This window comes from Catharus ustulatus, chromosome 12, assembly GCF_009819885.2.
Source record: "Catharus ustulatus isolate bCatUst1 chromosome 12, bCatUst1.pri.v2, whole genome shotgun sequence".
NCBI classification, from domain to species: Eukaryota; Metazoa; Chordata; class Aves; order Passeriformes; family Turdidae; genus Catharus; species Catharus ustulatus.
The window spans coordinates 11,908,551-11,934,384 of NC_046232.1; the positions used below are offsets into that span (position 1 = coordinate 11,908,551).

The 25,834-nt window shown below is 40.0% G+C and overlaps 1 protein-coding gene across 6 annotated transcripts in view; it reads left to right on the forward strand.

Annotated features, from left to right (window-relative positions):
* The first annotated feature begins 7,012 nt into the window (after window positions 1-7,012).
* The window catches only part of ADAMTSL3 (ADAMTS like 3), a 174,694-nt gene continuing 155,872 nt past the window's right edge, over window positions 7,013-25,834 (forward strand). The window contains exons 1-2 of one of the 6 annotated variants that reach the window (XM_033071114.1): window positions 7,013-7,173; window positions 9,043-9,137. In XM_033071114.1, the coding sequence (XP_032927005.1) occupies window positions 9,057-9,137 (81 nt within the window). In that variant the 5' untranslated portion in view covers window positions 7,013-7,173; window positions 9,043-9,056. Of the gene's footprint in view, window positions 7,174-7,357; window positions 7,427-7,865; window positions 7,911-8,986; window positions 9,138-25,834 lie in introns of those variants that run through there. The other 5 variants (XM_033071111.1, XM_033071113.1, XM_033071112.1 and 2 more) reach the window with 5 other exon arrangements.

The window sequence follows — 25,834 nt, forward strand, 5'->3', positions numbered from 1 at the left end:
AGAATGAGCATAAAAATCTCGGAACGTTACTGTAACTGTAAATTACAGTGTTTGTTGTAGCAGTTACAAGAAACGTCAATTAAGATCTTAGCTTAAGCTGTTATTTCCTACACAGGAAAATAATCTTGGCATCCTCTTAGAGCTCTTTAAATGTAAAGATAGATTTTTTGGAAGATTGTGGCATAAATGCAAGCTCCTCTTTATAAGTGGACAGGCAGGCAACATTGGAGAACAACATAGCTTGTACCAAGAATGTAGCTGGAGTGTCTAGAATTAAGTAATTTATACCTCTGGATAAAAAAGTTACAGAGTTGATAAGGATACAGACAAAGGAGTAAATACACAACAATTTTTTTTTTTCTGAGCATCTTTATACATTTTTATAAAAACCCAAAACATAATTTCAAGATTCTAAAGCTATATACAGCAAGGGAGTGACATAGAGCCAGATAAGTTCCTCTGGTTCTTGTCTGAGCAACACCACCAAGAAATTATTTCCTGCAGAGCTGTTCCAGCATTTTATTTTGATATAATGAGTACTTGTTTGTCCTTCATACCAACAGAAAGCTCAATTCAAGAAAAATAAAAAGCATGGTTTAAATCTGAATGTGTACCTGTAAGACCAAGATGTGTACATCTGAGGGTTTATTTCAGCTTTGAAACCTCAGTCCTCTACAAAGAACTCTGTCATCGTGTGTCATTGCCATGCTTGATCATTGCATGTTACTGGCCAGCTGTTCAAATACCTTGTATGGTTTTGGAACAGATGCAGGACAAAGCAAGAAATCTGCTATTCTAAGAATATTTTTTCTTGTCTGCCAAGGTTTTGTAATAATGCAAACAAAAACAGCTGAAAGAAATAGTTCAAAAATAGTCCAAGCTAGTTTTATCTTTTGTATTCTTTACTTACTCTCCCTGTGTGAGAACAGAAGGGGGCAACTTAAGAAAAGCATAATGGAAGTCTGTTGCTCATTCTTTTCTTCGTGACATTTTTTTCTGACTTCTTTGCTAGTCTGTATTGCTCAGACCACAAATACAGCTGAGGAATTCCTGCAGAGATAAGCCTGTGCCATCCTTTCCTACTGTTTCAAGTTTAAAGATATTAGGAATGTTCCAGGATTAAGAGATGGGGGGGAATGTGGGAAAAGGAACATATCCCAAACTAAATCTCAGTATAAATTATTCTACAAACAACCCTTTTACAGTAGAATATAGATATGGGAGATTTAGATGGTATTAGCAGATGCCACAAAGTTGGAATGAAAAACATTGTGGATTTTTTTAAAACATCTTAATGAACCCTTGCTCTTGAGTTTGTGAAATTAGGTCAAAAAAAGAATACAGCAATAAAAATTAATAAAATAAAAAGCAGGAAGAAAATAAAAAGCAGGAAGAAAAACCAAGCAAACTTTTTGTTGTCCTTTTCCATAGATATCTTCTAACTAATTCCAGCCAGCTGTAAGCAATGTGTCCTTATTGGTCCCAAAATGTTGTCAGGGCTTCCAGAGCACTAACAGCTGTCATGACCTTGAGCAGCCTCAGCTGAGGCTTCTGCCCCCGCTGTGCCCAGGGCTGTTGGAGCTCCATTTCAGCTCCGGCCTGACCCTCAACTTTTTCCTTCTCCCTCCCTTCATACTCTCTTGTGGTTTTGCTGAGTTGTGGGCTCTGCTGGCCCACAAATTGATTTTCTGGCTTTGGTTACTGAACTTTGCTAGGGCTCTCTGCACCCCTGGCTGTCCCCTCAGCCCCCCATATATCTCACCGGGGAGCAATGGGACAGGATCACAGCATGTGTGGCTCCCGCCCTGCCCTGTTGGGGCTCTCTGTCCCTCGGGAGGCAGCTGGACCTCACCACTCCGTGGACGAGTTTGCTAGAGCCGTGACTGTGGCATAATTTGGTAAGGTGAAGTTTCTTGATAGTAATATCTCTTTTTAGAATTCATTTTTTGTGACCCTATGCAAAATGCTTGAATTCACATCTACTTTTCAAGGGCTAAAAGCAGTTGAGGTTGTACATAGTAAGTAACCAAGCTTGCATATTGTGACAATATTGTGCTGACAAATATAGGCATAGATGCAGAATCAGCATAAAAACCAGAAAACTGTGTGGTATTTTGGTGGTTTTCTCTGGATATTGTTCTGCTTTATAAGTCATAAGGGTCTTTTCCTAAACCCCCACTGGAAACAAATCAAGATATACTGTACACTGTAACACCTTAAGGAGTTACTATATGTAACGGTAATAGTGTTTCAAGTGATTTTACTCTGAGGCGTTGGAATATATCAATACCTTCTAAGCAGTTTGGTCACAGAGAGCTGTTAGTGACTCACACCTGACCAGAGCTAATAAGGACAACTTGAGTTCTGTTGGTCTGATAAAAGTTGCCACAGTACCAGAGTAGGTACATTTTTATGAGAAAATTAGAGATCACCCACCAGAAAGGTTAAAGGGCAGTTTCTGTGTCACTGGTGGTGGCACACAGAGGTGGGAAAGGCCTTTGCAGAACACATCACTACACAAGTGATCCTCCCCTGCAGTACTCCAGCCTGTGCCTCTAATTGCCTGGTTAAATTAAGCAGCACAAGTCAGTTGGGTCAACAGTCTTCTACAAGTTGGTAACAGGGGAAAAAAATAATTTATTTGTGGCCTTACTAGATGCAGAAGTAAATAGTAATAGATTTTGTTTGGTAGACTATGAAATGTAGAAAATAAACCTGATAATAACCTTTTGTAGGTGACACTGGGCAAGTTCTTGCTTAGGCTGTCCTGGTTTCCAGCTCCCAGTGACCAAACCCTGCTTTCAGCTACAAACACAGAAGCTGGTGCTATGCATGGTCTGGACTGGTACTGCTGTGCCCAGCACCTGGCTCGCTGTGTGAAGGTGAACAGTGAAGCGTGCATTCATCTTCCATTCATCTTCGCTTTTTATAACCTCACTCTGTGTGTCACTAGTATTAATCCCAATGATGTGTCATGTGTTTCTTCCAACCTTTTAGGTTTTTTTTTTGTTTAATTCCTTCCCCTGTTAGCTCCTTGCTTATGCTCCCTTCCATTTCCATACTGGTGTGTATTGTGGTGGATGCTCATGTAGTGACTTGCCCAGGTCATCTTGTGACACACAGGCTGCCTACTTTGCTCTTGCTCTTCCCCAGTGAGACATTACAGCGAGGGCAGGCCCTGCTGCCCTTTGTCTGCTGCTCGTGACTTGCAATACAATTGATTTTCTCAGAGCCCCTGTTTATTCACCAAACATTGCCTCTTCCACATAGCACTCAATAACATTTTGTTTTTCACAGTCACAGAAGCGAGGGCCATCACAAAATGAGGAAAACAGGTCACTGTCACTGTGCATGAGAAGAAAATGGAAGTTCAGGAATTCGATATGCCACATCCATAGTTGCAGTGGGGATATGTTATTTTGCAAGTTAGAAAGAATATCTGTTAACACATAGCTATGTGTAGATAAACTGAAACGATTTTACCCCTGCAATGAATTTTTGATTTTGCTTTAGCTGCATTCAACCTTTATCAATACAAATTCAAATTTTCTGATTATACCAAAGATAGTCACCTAAATCCTTTCTAAAATACATTTTGCAAACCCACAAAATGATAATTTTAGTGTATTATAAGTTTATCTTAAAATGGTTATTCTAACATTTTAGTTAGTGAACTGTGAACTAGGATAAAAAGTAAATTTGTGCCATTCAAAGGTGTGCTTGTTTTGCTTTTACTGTATAGGATCATAAATATGTAAATGAGCCACAAGCTGTTTCACTTAAGTACCAAAAAGAATTTGGATGACAAGAAAGGACAAATATTTATTCAAATACTTGACATAGTGACCATTTGAATATATTGTTTTGGTAATTCTAGAGTTATTTGAACACAAACTGAGAGGAAAATGGTAGTTTTCTTTTATAATGTTTAGGTCTACACATAAGTAGTTTTTCTTTCTGAAAGCCTGAAGATTTTTTTTTTTCTACTTACTATAGTGATGGAGCAGTTTCCAAAGCCCTGGGCAAGGATCTACATGGAATGCAATGTGTTCCATAACTCCAAGAAATGAAAGACAGGGTGCTGTGGCTGAACTTTGTACCTTTATACTAATAGAGGCTTTGCTCTTGATAGGGTACAACATACTTGTAAAGGGTGACACTGTGATTGCTCTCTGCCCTGGAGGGCTTGTTATTTCAGAGTAAACAAGCACCCTGTGTGCATACAGTGCAGGGCCACAGAACTGATTAGACTGTGTCAGGGTTCTCATTACTCTAGTTACAGGAAATTTAACATTTTGCTTTCATTAATCAATCAGGTGCAGCTCTGTTACTGATAACTTTGAGATGTTGAACCAAAATGCAGTTTCTGCCTGGGGCCTCTGCAGGATACTTCCAATTTTGCTATATGTTATTCAGAATGCTGATTTATGAGCCAAATGTTGTTCTGCACGGTTTCAATGGTTTTAAATTTGTAGTTTAGCCAAACGTATTTTCTCTTGAGTAGTAGAGACTTTTGTTGTGATGAAAGAATGGCCCCATGATCATCAGATTTGTGTAGTTGAATTTGGTTTGGGGAAATAATTATATATAAGTGGACTCTGTTGAAGAGGTATGTCTATCTCCATTTCAGGACAAAGATGAATAGAGAAGTCTTTGGCTTCTCTTTTAAATATGAGTGTTTTCTATTAATGTTCAAGGAGTGAAATTTGGTGGTTATCATGTGATTTAACAGAGGTTTTTGGTTTGCCAGACCGGAGATTTAATTTTTTTCCATTTGGCCCTTTGGCAGCTATACCTTGCAGAATCTTTTTTCTCTGCCACTTCTGCCTGTACTGTTAAGTGTAAGTTGAAATTTTCTGTTACAATTGACCATAAATCAAGAAACTGCAGGATATTTCATGGTTATGTTTGACAGTGAAGACACATGGTCTTAAGTTTATGTAAAACAAAGGATAAAACCATTGTATTTCTAACCCTTTTCTTCATGAGAGCCCATGCCAGCTGTACAGATGGATGACATTGCTGTTATGTGTTCAATGAAATAATAAGTGCAAATGTCCATATTTCACAATTTTATGAACAGTAGAGGCTTTAGAGTTGTCATTTTCCATGTAATTTAAATTATGTGTATTTTAGAGACCAGCAAGAACAAAACACATGTGGAATAAAAAAGCCTTGCTAAAAGCAAGAGGCAAATATATCTGAGTGTTAATAGCATTGCTAGAGTTTGTTATTCAAAAATCTTATACTGACTGCTGGGCTAATGTGGCATGAGTGGGAATTAACAGACTGTGTGGTAAAAACTGCTACTAAGGTAATACCTACAGCGTGTGACACTGGACCAGGGATGTGCAAACATAATGTAATAGTCAAAGAACAGAAGTTCTGCCTTGAAGAGTTTGTAATCCATACAGACAAGACAGGGTAAGCAAAAAGGAAGTCAAATCATTCCTTAGAGAATGATGTTTTGTTTTAAACTCAAGTGGTTAATTAGTTTTTGCAAAATTGCTGACAAACTTCTCCAGGTATGAAAATTAGGCAAGCAGAATGTTTCAGTTTGTGGCCTTTTAACTTTAGGATGTGTATTAAGGAGTCTGCTATGGAGCTGCAGGTGCTGTGAATATTGAAGTGCTTGCCTGGACACCTGAGTTTAATTCTGTTTTTGCTTGGCTCAGCAGAAGAGGTTATGAGGACCTTCAACAGGAGTCAAAATTGCAGATTCTCTTGGAAGTTTGGAGAGAAAAGAGTAAAGTGGCAGGAGTGTGTAGTGAGGCTGAGGTGAAGAAATTAAATTGGATAAATGAGAACACAAATCAGCATTTCATAAAAGTGAGAGTCACATAGGAAAATTCCCTGATTTCACATAGGAAAGTGCTGTTCAAAATCCAGTGTAGTTTCTAGTAGTAGGCTAAGGCTATTTTTATGCTCCAAATACTGTTATTTTCTGAGCGCTCCTCTTCCTTTCAAAAAGATTGATTTCAATGTAACATAATGAGACCTATGGATTATGGGGGAGAATGGAATTAACGAAACTTAAGTTATTTCAGCAGCTGAGGTAAGACCTTCCTGATCCTGCTTTCAAAGGCAGGTATCACAAGGCACTTCTGTTGTTTACTGTAATGCTGCTTTCTGAAATCTCCCTGGGACTAATGCTTCTGGGTGCTTATGTCTATTTTCTTATGTGCTGTAAAAACTCAGAATCTCCAACCTGGACCAGGATCACATGAGGAATTAGGTGTGTGTATAAACTGCAGCCTCGCTTGAGTTGCTGAATCTGATGTGAGCTAATCTAGGCTGCTTTCTAGTACACAACTTTTCTGCACTTAAATTTACTGCAGATGGACAAACGTTTGTAACGGTTGCATATATTAATTACAAGAGAAAAGATATTCTAGTAAGGGTGGTGCCAGCTGAGTACATTCCTAAGAAGATGGCAGGTCTTGAGGGTCAGCTTCATGTCCATGGTTTTGGCAGAGGAAAATGTACTTTTGTACATTAGGTTATCTAATGACTAAATTCTGGCTTTAAAATGACCTGTGATCAAGTCTGAAGTATATGCCACCTGCATGGGTATATAATTTTGGAAGATAATATTTGCAGGGTTATAACAGATGTGATAGTGAAAGGACTTTAAGTAACTGTGGCAACTGAAATGGACGCAAAACCAGCCCTTCCAGGAAGCTGATACACTTTCAGCTGAGCGGTACTAGAAAAATAGAGACCGGGTCCTTAGCAGCACTCTTGCCTGTAACGCAGCCCGTTATCGCGATGTACAGACTGGGAAGAGCAGCTTGCCCCAGGTGTCCGCGCGGTGTGAGTTCAGCACAGGAGGCAGCGCTGGAGTCTCCGCGGTCCCCTCGCTGCCCTGGCGGAGCGCGGTGTCCGTGGCTGCCGGCCCCGGGCTCTGCCGGCCCCGAGCTCTGCAGGCTGCTCTCAGCAGAGGGCACTCTGCTCCCAGCCATGGAGGAGGCGCCTTCCCGTCCTGGTGAGAAACCTAAACAGATTGGAAAAGTTTCCAGTGCAACATATTTGAACAAACTCTTCATCGGTTATGTTTAGTTCACTGGAGCATATTTTTAACTTCAGTGGCAGGGATCAGAGCCCTTTCTCTACGTGCTGCTCTTAGCGGACTCGACGAAAGCCTGGAACATCACTGGAAGCCGTAGTGCAAAGGTAGAGGATTTTGGCGTTCCTGTTTAGCAGCACGAAGCTCAGAGGGGGAACGAGAGCAAAGCTGTCGTACGAGACATATTCGTCAGATTTACAGTAGGAAACCTAAAAATATTGTAGAGGGCAGCATGATTAAAGACCTACTCGGTGTGCGAGCAGATTTGCAGCTGTATAGTGAGAGTTACTTGCAGATGAGACACAGGATGGTTGTGGTTTTGGAAGCTGCTTTGCATCAGATTCGGGGGCTGACTTCACGGTAGCTTTTGCCCCTCGGGGGAAGACGAACCGCTTGGTCCCGGGCTGCCGGGGTCTCGGCCCCCGACATCGGAGCGTCGCCAGTGCCTCGGCAGCCGGGGCGGGGGGGCCGGGCCCGCTTGGCCGCCCGCCCGCTCGGGCTGGCCGGGGAGGCAGAGGCTGCGCGGGGGGCGCCGAGCGAGCCGGGAGCGGGGGCCGGGCCGGGCCGAGCCGGGCCCAGCGCCGCAGGTGGAGGCGCCTCCGGCCGGGGCCGGGCTGCGGCGGGCGGGCGGGCGGGGGCGGCCCGCTGCCAGCAGCCTGTAGGACCTTGGCTGAGGCGCGGCGGTGGGCTGGAGCCTGGCGTGAGGGAGGGGCCGCGGCTGGCGGGGCAGGATGCTGCATCCCCGGTGCCGTGACAGCCGAGGCTGTGCCGTGCGCCGGCCGTGCCCGGCCCGCTCCCCGCCGCCCTCCCGGCCCCGCTGCGCGCTCCCCGGCGGCCGCACCAGGTGGGTGAGCAGGGCAGCGAGCAGGGCAGGGCACGGCTGAGCGTCTGCCCCCCCGCCGGTCCCTCGGCCGGAGGAGTGTCCGGAGGGTGCTCGGGAGCCCGGGCACCGGTACCTGGGAAAGACCCGAGCCTGCTGTGCTCGGCCACTTGGGGCTCTCGGCGTGCCTGGACGAGGGGGAAAATAAGTCTTCCTTCTTTTATTGTCATAGTTGATACTTTGACAAAAGCGTCCAGGAGTGCTAATGATTTTGGGAGGTAGGGGAATTTAAGGATGTTGGTGGAGGGAGGGAATAAAACGCTTCTTTCTGTAAGGAATCTTAATTATGTTCAGCTGAACAGGTGCAAGAACTGTTCGGATAGATGGTTTTCCTTTGGGATGCCTGCTTTTTTAGAAAGGAACACTTTGAAGAAGTTTGCATTCACTGTGGGACTTGGGAAACTTGAGGGGTGGTGGCTGAGGGGAGGGAGGGCTGTGTGTGTGTATGTGTGTGGATGCACGAAACTTATGAAACTTGCACTGTTTTGAGATCACTCTGCTAGTGTGGGATAGTCTAAGGCTATAAGGGGTGTTGACACATGGAATTAACAGAATTAGTAATATTATTACATGATGGGGTTTTGGGTAATTTTAAATTGACAAGCCCATGCTGGTCTTGTAATTTCGATGATCACTAAATTGACGGATTTTTTTTTTCTTTCCTAAACTGATTAAGCCTGGATTGTTTAGTCTCTGAGCTTTCAAGGCAGTGCAAATGACTGCTGAAATCACAGGGCTGGGCTTTCATCTTTGAGTGCTGGAAAGTACATCAGAAATCTTATGCTCCTTGGGTTTTACCTTCTAGAGATCAAGATGGGAAGGATTCCCAATTTGAAAATTCTCCTACATTCAGGAGATAATCAAGCTTGTCCACTGTTGCTGGCTTCCCTGAATCTCTCATTTTGGTCGTTGTGCCCAAGCTGGAGCTGCCTGTCCCTGCAGGCTGTGCTCATGGCATGCGCCGCTGCTCTGGCCAGCACAGCACTCCGGTGTTTGCATTGCACCGCTTCCAGCGGCCGGCCCAGTTTGCTTTAGTCATTGAAATTCTGGCGGAGTCCACTTGATTTTGTTTGTAACTTGAAACAATTTCTCTCAGCAGAGCCCCAAGGCATGAGGATGGCCAGCCCTAAAGCCGCTGGGCTGTCCTGGGAGATCACTTGGCTTGCTTTTGCTCTCTGTGCTCACCTACAGGTAGGTGATGAACTCGTTGCTGTTGTCATTCCTGGTGCTGTATCAGGTGATCTTGCTGCACACTTTGCATTACTGTTTTAAAACAGAAAACTGCTGAAGGAGCTGCTCTCTAATTAAAAATCTCCCAATGAGAATGTTTTCCTTTTGCCAAACTTTCAAAGACGTCCATGTGGGAAATGAACATTCTCTCTTTTGCTCAGTATATTGTACCTGACTTTACTAAAGGGGGACCAAAGGGAGATCTTGCCAGTTGTGTAATGCCATGGGTCTTTCTAGGCAGCACAGCTGCTCTTTGCCCCTGGGAGTTCAAGCACCTGATAAATGTTAAGGTGTTGTAAGTGACAAGGTTATAGAAATACCTGGGTAGAAACATCTAAAGCGTTTGGAAGTAGGAAGGCAGGGAAGGTGCCCAAAAAGACCTTTGGTCCAAGTGTTCAATGAGTACAGGAACCATGGAGGAAAAACCATAGCTGCCATCTGATCTATTGCCTGACACATGAGCTTAATCAGTTCCAAGAGGTGAGTATTTAAAGAAATATGGTGTGCTGGTGTGCTGTGATGTTGTTACAGCATGTCATTCTCGATCCTGATTCTCCCACAGCACAAAATATTTCAAGGATTCCTCAATCTTAAATACAGATAAATCCAATAAATCCTTAAAAAAAGATGACTAAATAAACAGATTTTTTTTAACAAGTAAGAATCTTTCTTTGAAGCACTGTAACAGTTTTCAACAAAGAAGTAAAGTCTTTAAATAAAATCAGTGTTACTGTGTATTGTTTGTACAATTGCAGTGCTGAAAAGTGGAGCCTGATGTACTGGGCAGTATATAAACATACATCCTGAAGGAATTTGAATTGAAGAACAATACAGCAGGCAAAAGTGATATCAAAAAGGAGTATGAAGAACTGAGGAGAGTGTACTGGACAGCTGATTAAGCTGTAATTATTTTATGGTAGACTTTGAGATTCAAGGCAGTGGAAATGATCCTCATCCAATCGTTATCCAATGCCGAGTGCTGAGTGATTTGGCAGGTGATGAACACCTCCTCTCTGAGGATTATGGTTGCTGCTAATGAGTACACTGGCTACTTAAGTGAAGAACTCTCCATTAAAGTAAAAGTTTGCATCTGTATTAATTGTGCAGTAAAACACAGTGCATTCAATGCATGTCTGAGCAGATAGGGTCAGAGTGGGATCTGCTTTTTGCCTGCATGTTTCTTATTGCAAGGACAAAAATGTTACAGATTTGCTGTGCCTGTTCAGTTGAGTGATGCTGTAATAGCCAGCCCTATAAAACACTTGAAAATAGTTTGTGAAGTTCCTTTACTAGTTCTGTTCAAGATGAGAATAGAAGCTCAGAGGAGGGAAATGTTAATTTTGTTTTTGTGCCTTTTGGTTATGAAGGGACCATTTTTTTGCCTTTAAAGTATTTTTCTTGTATTTTTTCTTTCATATTTTTCTTATTGCAGAGCTGGAACCAGTAGTGGCATAGTTTCCTCTTCTCCACGAATGGTTTGGCATAGCTTCACTTGTCTCTTTATAATAAAAACAACCCAAACACATTGTAGTAATCAATTGGCTATTGTGAGTAGCTTTATGAACACTTCAGTGCAGGTCAAATTTTATGGTCTTGATTGTCCTTTAAAATACTGTAATCTGTTTGGCATATTTGAGTCATTAGCACTTAACCCCAATCTTGTAGGCGGCCTTTTTGCTCCTAAGTTTTAGGTGTTTAATCACAATTTTAGACACATTAAAGGTATTTTATATTATTTAAAATAACATTTTTGGTATCCAATAACCATTAATTCTTTAATTGGTTGCTTGGGGCCATACTAAATGGACCACACACAGTCATTTTACCCTAATATTGTATCATAACTTCCACTTCTGTTGTTTTTGGCTATTAAGGTGCGTATGTCTGGAGCTAATCAATTAGAAACAATTGGATGCTGGGCAAGGTCACAAGTCTATGTCATATCACTTATGTGCAATTGATTAATTTCATCCTGCTTGAGGCAGGTACAGAAAGAAAAAATGACCATTTAAAAAGAATGTGGTGGGAATGTGGTATGAATGTAATGCAAAGAAAACTTTAACATGAGAAGTTGTGAAAAAGAGGTAGCTGTTCCTGAGAAGCAATGGAACTTAACTTTGGTTATAGGAGTCCTTTCTGATTCTCCACAGTGTGGTAACAAGCAGTGTGGTGTTTAGCTGGGCTCCATAATTATCTCTGCCCTAGCAGCTGTGCTGTGTCTCAAATTTGACAAAATTATTTTGCCAATGGCAAATTAGTTGCTATACTAGTAGGTAAATTAGATTTCCCAGGATAACCCAGGGAATAGTTTACCCCTGAGTGTTGCTGAGCTGCCTGATTGCTAAATTTGCTCTGTGACCAAGAGCAGTGACATAAATCACTCAGGAAGAGATCACTTATGGGTAAGGCTTGGCCGTGTTCTTTTGCAAGTACAGAGCTGACCTTTTCTTGTATGTGCCAATATAAATGAAATTAATGGAACTGCATTAGTCTAAAGCCAGTGGTAATGCAATCAGATTACCTATGTATGTTTTTCTTGAAAACAAACAAGATACTCGTCTATCAAATGGTAGCAGCAACATGGAATAACTCATTGTTTTTAAAGATTTAAATGATGACTGTATCCAAACAAGTTACTGTATTCTACAGATTATGTGTATTTGGGAATGTTAACTACATCCCTAGCCTTGAATTTATTGCTAAATGTTGTTTAAAAGGCTCCTCATTTTTCCTTACATTGTAGCAGGAGAGCTATTAATTCTGCAGATTTTAGGAGATGGTTAAGCTAGCAAAGTAGAAGTGTCCAAGCCCAGTTCTGCTGTTTTGAAGTGATCTCTTGAGTACACATTGCTTCATATTGGTAATTGAAAAGGCAGGATGTTCAGCCTGGTAATCAACTCTTTCTTAACCTTGTGATGATATTTTATTACACCATTCAGCTAGATGCTATTGTATTTGTTATGATATGTATGTGGGACTGTATATCTTTATAGTCTTACTAATGGATTACTGGCAGGAAGAAATGATGGCTAGCAGATTTGTATGGGCAAATATATATCAAGAATTTAACACATGGATTCATTTTAGATGTATTCTCTGGTATGTTGTTTTCAAATCAGGAATAAGCTGATATTTTCTTAAGTTCCTGTAGTCCAAATTAAACCCTCTACAAGTCAGTGCATTCTGCCTCCAAAGACCATGGGGTTGGTAATGTGTGCAGAGGGAGTAAGAGCAAAGACACCATGTCTGGATATTTAAGAAGCATTAGGTCTTGATTTCTATGGAAGGGAAAGTTTCATAGGTCATAAATTCATTCAATAAACTGTTGGTTGCTTCCATGATTTATGTTCCTGCAATCCCCGCCTGCATTATGGTCTTTTCTAACTATCTGTGATATTTTGGAAATGAAGGATATACATACTGAAAACATTATTGTCTTCAAAATGATTCTGCCATAACCAATCTGCCAAAAACTACCAACATAGTAAATGTCTTTAAGGCTGAGCTTTGCAGGCCAAAAATCTGATGTCCATTATATGACATAGTGGACTTGGAGACCATCTTTGTGGAAAACCTTTGGATTATTTACAGCCACTGAATGTATTGCACACTGATGTCCAGAAAATAGATTATGAACTACATGGCATACAAGTCTCCAGTAACCTTGATCAGAAAATATCAGGGTGAGATTGGCAGGTCCTGAGTTAAATCTGAAGCAGTTTTCTGTTTCTGTAGGCAGGTGCCAATTCTGCACCCATCTGGAGTTTTGCCATCAGCCTCAGGCCTGTGGTTTTATTCTTAGTGTGAAGATTGAGTTGCTGCTTCTAAAGACAAATAACACATATGAGACTCTGTACAAGTATTCTGACTTAAAATATTCATTGCTATTGACAAGGTTGCAACTCAGTGACTGCATTACCAGAAAACTTATGTTTAAGTTTCTGAACATGCTTGAAATTTATGACTGATAATGATTGCTCAGCCAGTGCTCATAGAATCTGAACTGCTGTTGCCCCCAGTTTACAATCCAATAGTGGAATTGCCTGAAAAGTTGATGCATGTGTCTTGTGACTTGAGACACAAACTATGTATGAATACTTACTTTTTAAAATGTGTCATAAAAAATTAAAAGTCAGCTATGGGAGAGGACGAAAAGTACAGATGTCATCAACGAAGGCACCCTTTTACTATCTAAGTTATTTTTTATGATGATTATTTCTCATGAAGTTACACTGAAAGTTGGGCAGAAATTCTCAGATCAGGGCTGTGTGTAGGGCTGCAAATTTTTGTTTCCAAAACCAGATATCCAAGAGTCTGGTATGCTTAGAGAAGCCTCAAAAATAGGAATAATTTCCAACAACTGCCAGTGGTTTCTAATTTCTGTTGAAAGAGTAGTCAAGAAAGGAAGGAATGGCTCTAGGATGATTTTGGTTTAGAAGACACTTGAATACTTAGTCACTGATAATTACTCATTCAGGTCTGCTTGGTGCAGCTGCATCCTTCAAATCCTTACCAAATTGGGGCATAAACAGCACTGAGGTGGCAGTTTTGTACAGTGCACCAAATTCCATTCCTGCCTTTGCATCACAGAAAATGTACAAGATTGTACTGATATCAAAGCTCTTATTTTCCACCCAGAATTCAAGATTTATCCAAAATTACACATTTTGCTTCAAAAGAACGTACATTTTAAAAATGGACTCCTTTTTATTTGCTGTTACTTCTATAACCTGTAAGCCCACATATTTGTCTTTATGTTCAGTTTTGGGGCTTGCAGCTTTTCTTTAAACATTTCTCTATGCTCACCTGAATCCCCAGGAGCTCCAATATGGCTTGAAATCAAGTAGTGAAGTGAATTCAGTGGTAGTGGAAGCAGATTTGTAGTTGTGCCTCTATGGCTGTTGGTATTTTAAGTCTGTGCAAGTGATCTCAGGTAGAAGTTATATCATGTGCAAATGTAGTACTTCAGTCAAATCTGTGTGTTATTTTGTTTTATACAGTTAATAATACTGATCATAATTCTGTGGCTGTGAACAGTCCAACACAGTCACACTTGAACAATTCCACTGTCATTCTTATTAGGCAAAATCTCTGCAAAACAGGGAGAGTTTCTGCTTGGTGAAAGAATGGGTTTGTTTTTGAAGTACAGTTTGATAGTGAGCGCAGCATTCCAGAAAGGACATTGGATATAGCCATGGCAACTCCAGAGAGACTACTCAGACCCACATAGGAGCAGCACTGCAGTTCTGTTCTGCTCTGTGCACTCACTTTATTGTCAGTGATAGACAATAACTCCTTTAGGTTTTGAAATCATGCACATAACTTTCTTTCCTGTAAGGGGAGAACTTGGTATTAGCTGAAGACTTCAAACTGTCAAGTGCTCTTGCGTTTCAGGGTCAGATTTTCAGAATGCCCTCACTCCAACTTGTAGGAGAAAGGACAGTTCTATGACCTCCTTTTTGGATGATGACAGCCAGACAAGAGTGATAAATTAATGTAGATAGGGCAGTGTTTTCAGAAGGGTTTGTGGAGTCTTTGTTTTGGTATCTTTCAGTAAGACCCGAGACGTTAAACACAAACACTGTTAAGTACTCAATTGCATTGGTAAGTGTTTAGCTGGATTTTTTTTAAATAAGGTAAATTTCAATTAACCTAATGGGAGCTAGGCATTAGGTGCCTTAGGCACTTCTAAAAAGTCTGGTTAAGTGTTTTTCATCCTATTTAGCTGATTAAACCAGAACTTTCACCCTAAAAATTCTTTTGAAATAATAGGTTTCTGGTGTGTAGATTCTAGTACTCAAGTGCATATTTGATAATATTTGAGAAGTGCAAGTACAAGTGTCATGTGTTTATAAAGTGAGGGCAGTTTTTGAGAACTTGGCCTAATAAATTCCTTCCAGACAACATATTACATAAAGTATTTAGCAACAATGTTATTTCTGTTTCTAATTTTGTATTTATTAGATTTAACATCATTACGGAGGGAAAATGGGAACAACATTTTCAGTCTGTTTTGAGAAATGCGGTTTCCAAGAATTGTCAGTTTGTCATGCTTCTGGATGCACTAGAAACACAGTGAATGCAAGTTAGCTCAACAAAATTGTGAAACAATATTAGAACTGCATTTGTGATTGCAGTTACTGGATTGTTGCTGTATGCTAACAGTTGTCATTGGTGTCCTGGTGGGAGGTCCCAACTGGTTAATGAGGCTGATTTGTAGCATTAAATAAGTGGAATATTTGTTTATATGTAGAATCATGTATTTCTGTGTTTATGTAATGGTGGATTTCCTGTCATCAGGTGCTTTGCCAAAAATTGAAGCTGCCTAAAATTTATAGGATGCAGTCTCCTGTTAGTGCATGCAAGGAAAACAGGGCAATATTTACAGTGTGTATAGGTGAAAAGACTGTAGAGGCTCATGCATGGTAAATCAAGGTGTAGAGGAGAGTTTTAGTGGCCTGATCTCCTGCCTTGCAGAACCAATGAAGTAAGGTGACATGGAGACACCAGCACTGCCACAGGATGTGAAGAGTGAGGGATTGTGTTTCCTCAGTCTCTGGCAATAAGTCTTTCCTGGCCTGCACCTTGCTGAAGCTCTGAGAAGATTGCAGGAACTGGCTTTATTCCCAGCTGGCTGATTCAGCAAGAAATTAACTTCACTCCAACCCCTTGTTTTTGTTGCAATTTCCCTGCTTATATACGTGGCTGTTCCAGGCTGTCTACTGGCATGGAGACACATGAAGGGATGGGTCCTGGTTCTGATAAATTCAGATTTACCTCTTCTGATGGACATTTTCTTTTCTTTCTGATTATTGCAGCCTCTTGTGGTGTAGTAGTGGAATCAGAAGGCTGAACAAGCTCAGTGCTCTCTGTGGATGTATAACAAATGAAATATGCTAATATATGATTTGTCTTACTCTCCTGAGAGTCTTCTCTTATTAGATGATTTCAAGGTCTCATTACTCATTTGGTGTTTTGTTTTCTTGAGTCTTCAAATGCTTTTAAACTGTTCCCTGGTTGAGTAACATGGATGTTGGCTGAAAAACCCAATAGTGCCTTGAGTATTGTCTGCTTGCTAGGTAATATCCTAGTTGTAAACTGCCAGGTACCTGCAGCATATTATTATATGAGAATTCTTTCAGCTGATCTCATCAACACGTCTGTTGAAAGCAGGGCAGAGAAAACATCTAACCCTGGAGAGATGGGCTGTGTGCCCTGTATGCTATGTAGGGGATGTGCTAAAGCCACTAACTGATAAGACTACTTGAACAGGCTCTGTTTTGTTTTTTTTTCCTCCTTAATTTAAAACTTTATTTATATGAATATAAGGTGCTTTATGTGACTAACAAATTAGATGTTCCTGTAGACTGGTAATTCTCAGGTAAGTGTTTCCATAGAACAGCAGTTAACAGTACTAAGTGCAAATTAGGAAATTACATGAAAGGGAGGTGTAAGACAAATGAAAAACTACCATCCTATCACTCTTGGAGTTTCTGTTTTGCCTGTGCTGGTGCACTGTATGCAGTTCAGATCCCTTTATGAACGGGGTGGAAAAGTTAGGCAGTAATCAGCTGGTAACTGTTTTCAGGGTAAGAGCTGAGTGCCTTTAAATAAAACTACCAGTTGGGAGATTGAAAACAATGAAATGTGGGTTTCTTCCATGCAATGATGATGATATTTGGCATTCCTTCCCGTACTGCCAGAGTAGAAGTTACATGGATTTTAGGATGAGTACTGGGAAGATCCACTTCACAGTACTAAATGGATAAACCCCAGCAGGCTGGGAAGGAGGGTCTAGGAAAGTATTGCAGCATTCTTGCTCTGGATGTGCTTTTGGGGTGACCAGTTATTGGCTGCTGTTGGAAGCTGATAGACTGGATGGTTCCTTGGTTTGAATCACTTCAGCTGTTCTTAGGTCATGTTGGTGTTCCTTGGGGCTACACATGAGCACCATTGAACTAGAACCAGTTCTGGATGTGCCCTCACTTATGAATCATCATTTAAAAATTAACAAAGAAATACATGCTCTAATGTCCAGGAGTATCTGGATGATTGTCCTGGACAAGAGAACTTGCTCTAAACCTGAATGGTGCATACATTCTGAGCTTCTTTGTGCCTGCCAGGAATATTTTTTAATTTTCATATTGTTGTTAATTTTTTCATGCAAACATTTTTAGAATGTTTCTGATATCTTTTCAAATACATTGAATTTTAGAATGATTTTTCAAGTATGCAAGGAAATTCAGGCTTAATTGCTGGAATAACTTCTTGTTTTTAAACAAACGTAGTATTTTCTTGAGGGAGATAAACAGACACACAGCTTCTGATATTTTACTAAATATGGTTTGGCTTAAGTTCCACTTTCATTATGTCCTTCTGTAAAACACAAATATTCCAGACATTTTCCCTGCACTTGCCTTCCCCTCAGTTTGAAACTGCACACCCAAATGCTTTTCCCATTACCTTTTCTTCCTTCTTTCAGTTAAATTTGGAACACAATAGGTTGGTTAAAACTATAAAGCAAACCTCCAGAATGATACCTTAACATGTGGAGTTTTACCATGCAGCTGTTTATCTTCTGCTAGGAGGGAACTATAAATGTATTTTTAATGCCAGGAGCTGGGCTTAAAATGCCATTAGTTATCTGGTGGGAATAGATTTGAAAATTAGTAAGCAATTAGATCAGTGGGCAAATACATTTTACGTAATGTTGTAAGTCTCATGGGCCTTTCCAATATCCTGTTAGCATCACCTGTTCTTAACACCCAACCTTTTAAAGCTTTTCCTTTATGCAGTGTGACAATGAAAGGGAAAATTTTGTTTAAGTCATAAATAAAATCAATATTTTAATTAAAAAACCCCCAACTTGCATGGTTTCTCCAAGGGAAACAGAGGTGTTCTTGGAACATTAAGCTTTTGTTGGAGAAAATTTCTTCCTGTAGATAACCATCTTGAGAAGGGCCTTAGCTGGGAGAACAAAACACGTGGGTTTTGTTTTAATCTTTTGAACTTGCTTGAATTATGTTCTTAGCAGACATCAATGATGCATTTGTTTGTAATTGCTTATTTTTCTTGCTGAATGTAGACCTCTGTGAGCCATCTGTAATGTCACATAGATGGCACTATTTAGAAATAGGGGAAATGTAGGAATTACAAACTTTCTTTTTTACAATTTCAAATGTTAAAACCAACCTTTGAGAACACTGAAGAAAAGACTCAGTCCTCTTCAGCTGTGCTGTTGAATGTCTCATCATTCCTTGTCTGCCAAAAGCTCACTTGAAATCAGTGATGAGGGCTCCTGTACTCCAGGGCACTTCAAGATCTCAGTTCTGAACAAGATCCTTCATGAGGTTGCTGTGCCACAAGTGAGACCTTATTTTGTAATATTGACCTTTCTGCTTCAACAGTGCAGCGTTCTGCATTTGAGTAACAAGTGAAGTCTGCAGGCACTTTGCCTGAGACATCAGGGAGTTTTTCTGGAGTAAGACCTGCCCATAGGAAGCAAACTGAGGCTGAGTTTTATTAGTGCTAACTAGCTGGCTATCATATTCCCTGTTGTGTGGTGTGAATCACTCCATCTCTTCATCATATAACTGCTAAGGACAGATGGCATTTAGAATGCTGCCTGCAGCTGTTTTCTTGAAAAATGGTTGCAGTTGTCTCTCTGGAAAAAAAACAGGCAGAGATAATAATTTTCCTGTTGCTTATAAACCTTGCAAAAATTGAAGTGATTTGCATTTTTTGCATGTCACTTTTTTATTGTGTGTCACTGAAGACCATTTTATCAGGTGTTATGGTCCATCCTTGTTGGCAGAAATTCCTCTGAACTGCTGTAGAGGGAAACATCAAAACTGGTCCTTAGAGCATGTGCATTGTTTTTCAGGAGAACTGAAGCAGAACGTGGAAACTCATTTTTTAAAAGTCAGTGTGGGTTTTTGCCAGAATTATTATCTTCAGAAGATGTCTCTGAGCCTTTTAACGGGTTGCACTCTCCACTGAAAGGTGCAGATCTGAGGGGAGAAGAGGGAGACATGAGTATACCACCAGTGAGGAAGACAGAGCTGATTTCTACATGTAGAGCATTTTGTCTGTGCATATGAAAATTGACATCATGGTGTAGGAATGTTGACCGTGTTTTGCATTTTGCTAGCTGCACTTACTGGAAATCATGTGTTTCAAAGGGAGTTTTCAATTTTTATAAGTCTTTGCTTCCATATTAGCCCAGTCTTATTTTGAATGTAGACTTGAGCTATGAATAAAATTTAACTCATGGAGTAAGATTCCTCTGGCAGATGATGTGAATGAATTATGCAAATGTTAACTAGTAATGTGCATGTCTGGCTCAGAATGGGCAAAACCAACCTTTGGGTTCTGCTGTTGCCACTCAACATTGTCTTATTCTGTTCAAGAATGCCTTATTCTGAGAGAAGGATGCTGAGTTTGGATGATCTGTCAAGAAAAACTGCACTGAGTGTGGAGAAAGGGTTGGTTTTGTGTAGCCAGTTAAGCTCTAGTTGTGGGAAATTTCCACTAAAGTGATTTCTTAGTTCCAGATGGGTCTGTGAAAGAAGTGAGCTGTGAAGTGAAGAAAGAAGACTAGCAGCAATGAAAAAGTGGCACTAGCTCTTCATCTGGAGAGTAATCATTCAGATAAAATTGGCAAAATTCAATCAGATTATCTTTCAATAATGGGCTGGCCTCTCTCTTTGACCTTCATAACCCAATTAATTTTCCCAGAGTTATATACTATGTAGAAAGTTGGCAACCCAAGTTTCCCATGTCATCAACTCTATCCAGTCTCCTGAGAAAGAGTTTAAGTGCAACATCCTTGCACCTGCTAGTTCTTCCCCAGCTCTTCCCAAAATCAGACTGCTCTGAACACCTTCATGAATTTATTCCATGTTACTGCAGCAATTTACTGACTTTAATAATGGGATTCCACAGCTGATAGGAGACAGGTCCAGCTCCATTGATCTGTTCTTGTAATGAAGGACCCAATTCTTTTTTCAGTGCCTGAGATAGATGAATTGAAAGAATTAGACATCTGTATTCTGAGAAATTACATCTGCATCTTTAGGTGAAATCAGAAGTACCCAGTACCTGTCAAAGAGTCTATTCCTTTGCCTGCAGAGAAAAGTTAGCACATTTTTTCATGAGTAGCATTTAACAACCCAAGGAAAATACAACTTTTTGCTTCAGGGGTGCAATGTTTCAATTCACTGTTGAAATTTTAAACTTTGTTCTATGTGTATGCTCTATGGAAATATGTGCACGTGTAGCATATGTGATTGCACTAACAAAGTCTCAGGCAAACTGAGATTGTCTTTAGCTGAATTTTAGTCTGAATTAAGTGTTAGAAAGCTGCAGGTTCCTGGTGGACTCTTCCCTACATATAAGTTACAGTGATGGTGCATAAAACAATGCATTATAACAATTACAACAATGCATAAAACAATGCAAAATAAAACAGCATTGTTTTTAGATGAGAAATTAGACACAATCAAGCTCTTTGCACAGCTGAATAAGAATATGAGTTGAGAAAAACGAGGACTGATGCTTCATGTTGAAGGGTGATGCATTTTTCTAGGCTGAATACCTGCTCTGGGGCTTACAGTGGCATGATAGCCCCTGTAAAATAGGGGCCTGCTTACATGATTTTGTGTGGAAATTGGCTCTTTTAATAAAGTAGCTTAGAAAAAAAAATCCTGTTCAGAGCTGCATAATTAACACCAGACAGGTCAGAAATAAGGTATGGAGCACCTGAGTAGAAATAAAATTTAGAATGCTAGGGACAGTCTGAATTCTAATGGATCTTACTTTCAACAACTTATTACTCTGTGCAGGTATTTGTGTTGAAATTTGTCCAGTTCTCTTCATTGATGCTTGTTGTGTTCAGTGTTTAAAATGCTGGTGGAGCTCATCTGTGTCTGCTGCTCTTTTTGGAGAGCTGCTGTCAGTGCCAAAGGATCTCTGCTGCACAAGGGGCTTTTCCCTCTGGATTTTTGTTGCTGAGGGTTGCTGAGGTCCTCAGCTCGTCCCCAAGGCTCTGGAGCTGCAGATGCCTCTCGGGGGGGTCAGTGCTGCCTGCTCTGCAGGGCACATGAGAGGTTTTCATGTGAACTGAATTGCAAGGCTCTCACCTAGCTGACATTTTCCTACATCTTCATAATGTTGACTCTAATTCTTTTTTTATTTGCTGACTGCAAAAAATTTAGTGATTAGTCTTAATATTTCAGCAGAACATTTCCACATAACCAGCTGTATTTCCAATATATCTCAAATGTTCAATTATTAATTGTTATGATACCTACCTATGACTTTTATTGTTTATTTCTAGAATCTGATTTCAAGTAGAGCAAGAACTGTACAAGCTTTATTGTTAGGGGTGAAATTTAAACTTTATTGGGATTAAGTATTTAATAGCATAATTTGCTGCATATGTTGCAAATACAAGCTTCTATGAATAGATCCTCTGTAGGAAAAAAAAAAGTATTTGATGTGTTATGTATGGACTTAAATCCAATATGCTGTTATCTTTAACTAAAGGAAATTATGAGAAGAGATTTACAGAGTAGGGTTTATTCTATTAACTTTAATTTCTTTAAAACTTTTTCTCAACTGAAGTTGAATTTTGTTTCTGTATTTTGACTTTGTTTAAAATGTGCTGTACATATAACCTCCTCTGTTCCTTGAATATTATTCTGAAAATAGTACAAATTGGCTGTTTTTCATCTACATGAGAAGAGAAAAATATAATTAGTAGCAGTAGGTGGATTATTTATTTAAGTGGAATGCCCTGATTTTCTATTTGTCCACTCACAGTAGACTTGAGAATTTAAGCACAAGGTTTCCTGTTATGTTACTAGACTTTTAAAGATGTAATTTCTATACCTTGTAAAGAACTGTGAGGGAGACCCTCCCTTTCCTACACGTCTTTGGCCCCCAGCCTCCCAGGAACTAGCAGTAGTTCAGTGCACACTGATTTGCAATAGGTCTTGGTTTGCATTCTTACGACTTTTAGGTAATTTGGAATGACTCTGTGATTGTAAATGACAGAAATGAAGAGTTTTGAGATTTCAAGACCATATTAAATCTTCTTAGCCTACAGCTTTTGAATTGGAGATTTAATTATTGCCCCACACTTCTTTTTAAGGTGTGTAGCTGCTTCTTTAAAGGTTTTATATAAGTAGGTAATCAGGTTTGGTTTTTTTTAATTATTTGTATTTTTTAATAGAATAATTCACAGTCAACACTTATTAAAGTTGGTTATTAAAACTGGAGTAACACAAAATGTGGGAAATCGCTGCATGCATTATCTTAATTTTAAGAAAGAAAAATCATATAGGGAAGGGATAAGTCTCATTCAGTCATTTTTAAATGGTTTTCTGGAAGAGGGCAAAAAATTTTAGACCTTGTGCAATGTGTAGGATTTCCTTCAGCCTTCCCACCAGGAACTATAAAAAGGTTGTATAAAGACACAGAATAATTACAGCCTGAGTCAGGCCAGCAAGTTGGCTTTTTTCACTATAATCACGATAAAAGAACATCTATCTTGGCCAAAAGAACTGGGCTCTGAAATAGAGATGTTCTGGACTGATAATTCCAAGTACAGCCAATCTTGCAGAGAAATACACAGGTTAAGATTTATATTTGCATGTTGTTATTTTAAATGGTTGCTGTTTAGGCTTCTTATAATAGCATTTTACTCTGTGTAGGGTGCAGAGGAAACCAGGCCTGTAGAATGTGCAAACGAAAATAAGAATATTGCTACAGATAACTCCAGTATCGCTTAATAGTGAGACTCTTTTCAATTTGCAAAGCAGTGGAGAATGTGCAGAAATTTATAATTATGCGGGATAAGGATGGATCAATTGAACCAGTAAGATCACAGTATTTCACACCACTGCAAGTTCACCAGATTGTAAAGGTTCCAGCTTCACTAATTTCTGGTGTCATGGTTGTCTTTAAGTCTGAGAAGTTATAGATGTATAGGGCAAAAGGAATCTTCTGCAATTAAATAAAAGGGCAGATGAATTTATTTCCCTCCCTTTGCACAGTCCATTGTTCTTGGATTCTGTCTGTATTTTGAAAAGTCTTAGAATGCTAAAGACAAACATATGAGAATCTGGAACCATGCTAAAGCTTTAGATACTGAGCTGTTAGGGTTGGCCTCCGAGCTCACATTAGCTTGTACTGGCAAACTAAGAGCTGACTGCGGATAAGAAAATTCAGGGGAGGTTATTGCCACAGATCCTTCCAAAAGTGCTCAGGAATAGTTGAAAAATACTCTGTAGGAATAGTGCCCCTCTGTAAATCTTTAAAATTAAACTATGCTGTCAAGAATTCTGTTTAACCTGAAGTGCAAATGGTGGTGGTAAAAGAGCAGCTGCTCGATGTGCAAGAGCAGATGATCTTGCACCACTGGTTAGACGTGGGGCATCTATTGGGGACTCCACATTTCCCCTGGCCCTTGCTGGTTTTAAAAGGGGTGAGTAGAGTATCCCATGTCCTACAAGAGGCATGGCAGTTTTTCAAAGGCAAGGTCAAGGGGAAAAACCAAGATTATGTGTACTCTTTTAGAATTCAGTATATAAAAACTGCTTTTGAAAAGCTTTTCCTTAGTACTCATCCTACTTCTGGGCAAAATAGTGTTGTTTTCCACTTGGCTGGAGCAGGAGAGGATGAATGAGTCTTCTTGTAAAGGATGTTCATGGCACTTAGAGCTGATTGCTCATTTTGCATGCCAGGCAAATGTGTTAAGAGATTTGATTGTATCAGCAACAACAATAAGATTCAGTCCCTCCACAGCCTTTACTGTTCAATCAGGAGGGTTCTTCAGTAGCTTAACTACAGTCTGTGCTTCATATTCAGTTGTGGATCTCTAAGTTGTCACTTCCTCCACTTAGCTTCTTCAAGCTGCTGGTAAAGAGAAGGAAATGACCATTTATCCTACTGTCCATCTGCTATGCCATCATAAACTCCAGAGTGATATTCTGGAGTAAAATTATTCTGTTAAATTTCCTGTAGAAAGATAATCATAATTGGAAGGCAGTGCATGACTTATGACATGTCTCAGTTCATCTGTCCTGGGAACTATCCATTGTACACACACATCTGCTTCTGTACACCCACACAGGATGGGAAGATATTCCTCCACAGGAAGGTCTTCCGTTCCTCACAGTGCAGGTGGTATGTATTGGCAAATCACAAACTGGGGATGTGGGGGCCAAGTTCCCAGAGCAGTGCACACACAGTGAAGCAATTCACTCAGCTGCTCGAATGAGAATACAAGATGAGTGAGTAGGAATACATAGGGCCCATCTCTCAGTGTTACTTCTGTGATAACCGTTTCACTCACTTCTAGTTCTTACTTGTTGCATTTGAAATACTGACCATTAGAAGACTAAAATTATTATATAACGAGATCAGTCACAAACAAGACACTTGGTGCTTAAAATATTTAAAGAAAATACAGAACATTTGATAGTTCATCATACATTTTTAAATTCCAAAGCTCTAGACAATGTGGTGCCTTTGAATTACAGATGTTCTTAAATGCTGTCCATTTTTCATCCTTTATTTGTTCATTGCATGCCTTTCTGTAATCACCTGGATAATTTTAAAATTGCCTAATAAAATTTCTTTGCTGGACATGGAAGATGGGTGATAAAGTTGTAGTGTTGAAACTATCCTGATTAGAGCAGGCACCCTGTTCTGAACTAGCAGTTTCTATTTTCATTTTATGTCTGACTTGCTCAGCTGTGTCTTTTAACATTTCAGCAATTCTGGTTCATTCAGAGGATTTATTTCATTCTTTCCAGCAGCAGGGCCTGTGTTTATCTTTTCTCACCTCAGTAAGAGCCCTTTCCCCTTCACCATATCAGTCCTCCAGCATTACTGTACACATTGTATAGAAGAATAAAAATGAGTCATTAAACTAATGACCATTAGTCTTAACAGTTGTCAGTGAACAGATGCCTGCAGTGCCTGTCATGTGAGCTTTTAATTGCTCTGGGGTTTGCTGCTAAAGCAGAGTAATCCAAGTAGTGGCTTATTAGTGAGTGTACATGTGAAATGCTGTCAGTTAATGCTGGTAGATGAGTTGTGACCAGGAAGGGAACAATCTTCAGATTAATGGTATGTCCTCTTACACAGTTGCATTATTTGGGTTTTGTTCAGTTATTGAACCTTTTTCTAGTTAGCATTTCATTTTTAATGCTGCATAGTGTCTGGCTCAGTACAACACACAGTTAAAACGTTGCCCTGCTTGAGATGCTTTCACTGGCAAGAGGGAAAGATGAAATATACTTGAACATTCACCCTTTCTCCCTTGCAAAAAGTGAGAGGAAGCTGAAAAATGGATGGATCATAAATACCAAGACTGGCATCACTGGACTGAAGGAATAGTTAAGCTGAGATTTAGATGTAGCTAAATTAGAGTGCTTGGAGAAGTGAGTTGCAGTGATTGAACAGTGGGCTTCAGTCTGGGAAACCATTTCAGCAGTAGCACATCAGGTGGGAATGATGGTACTGGAAGTCACTGTCAATAATCTCAAAATGGCAGATGAAAGATAAGACAAAAGTTATTTCTTAGGGGAAAATGGTTTACCCTGAAGAAGCAGGCTTTGCCTCATGGCTGGTGTATCAGGATTCCTGAC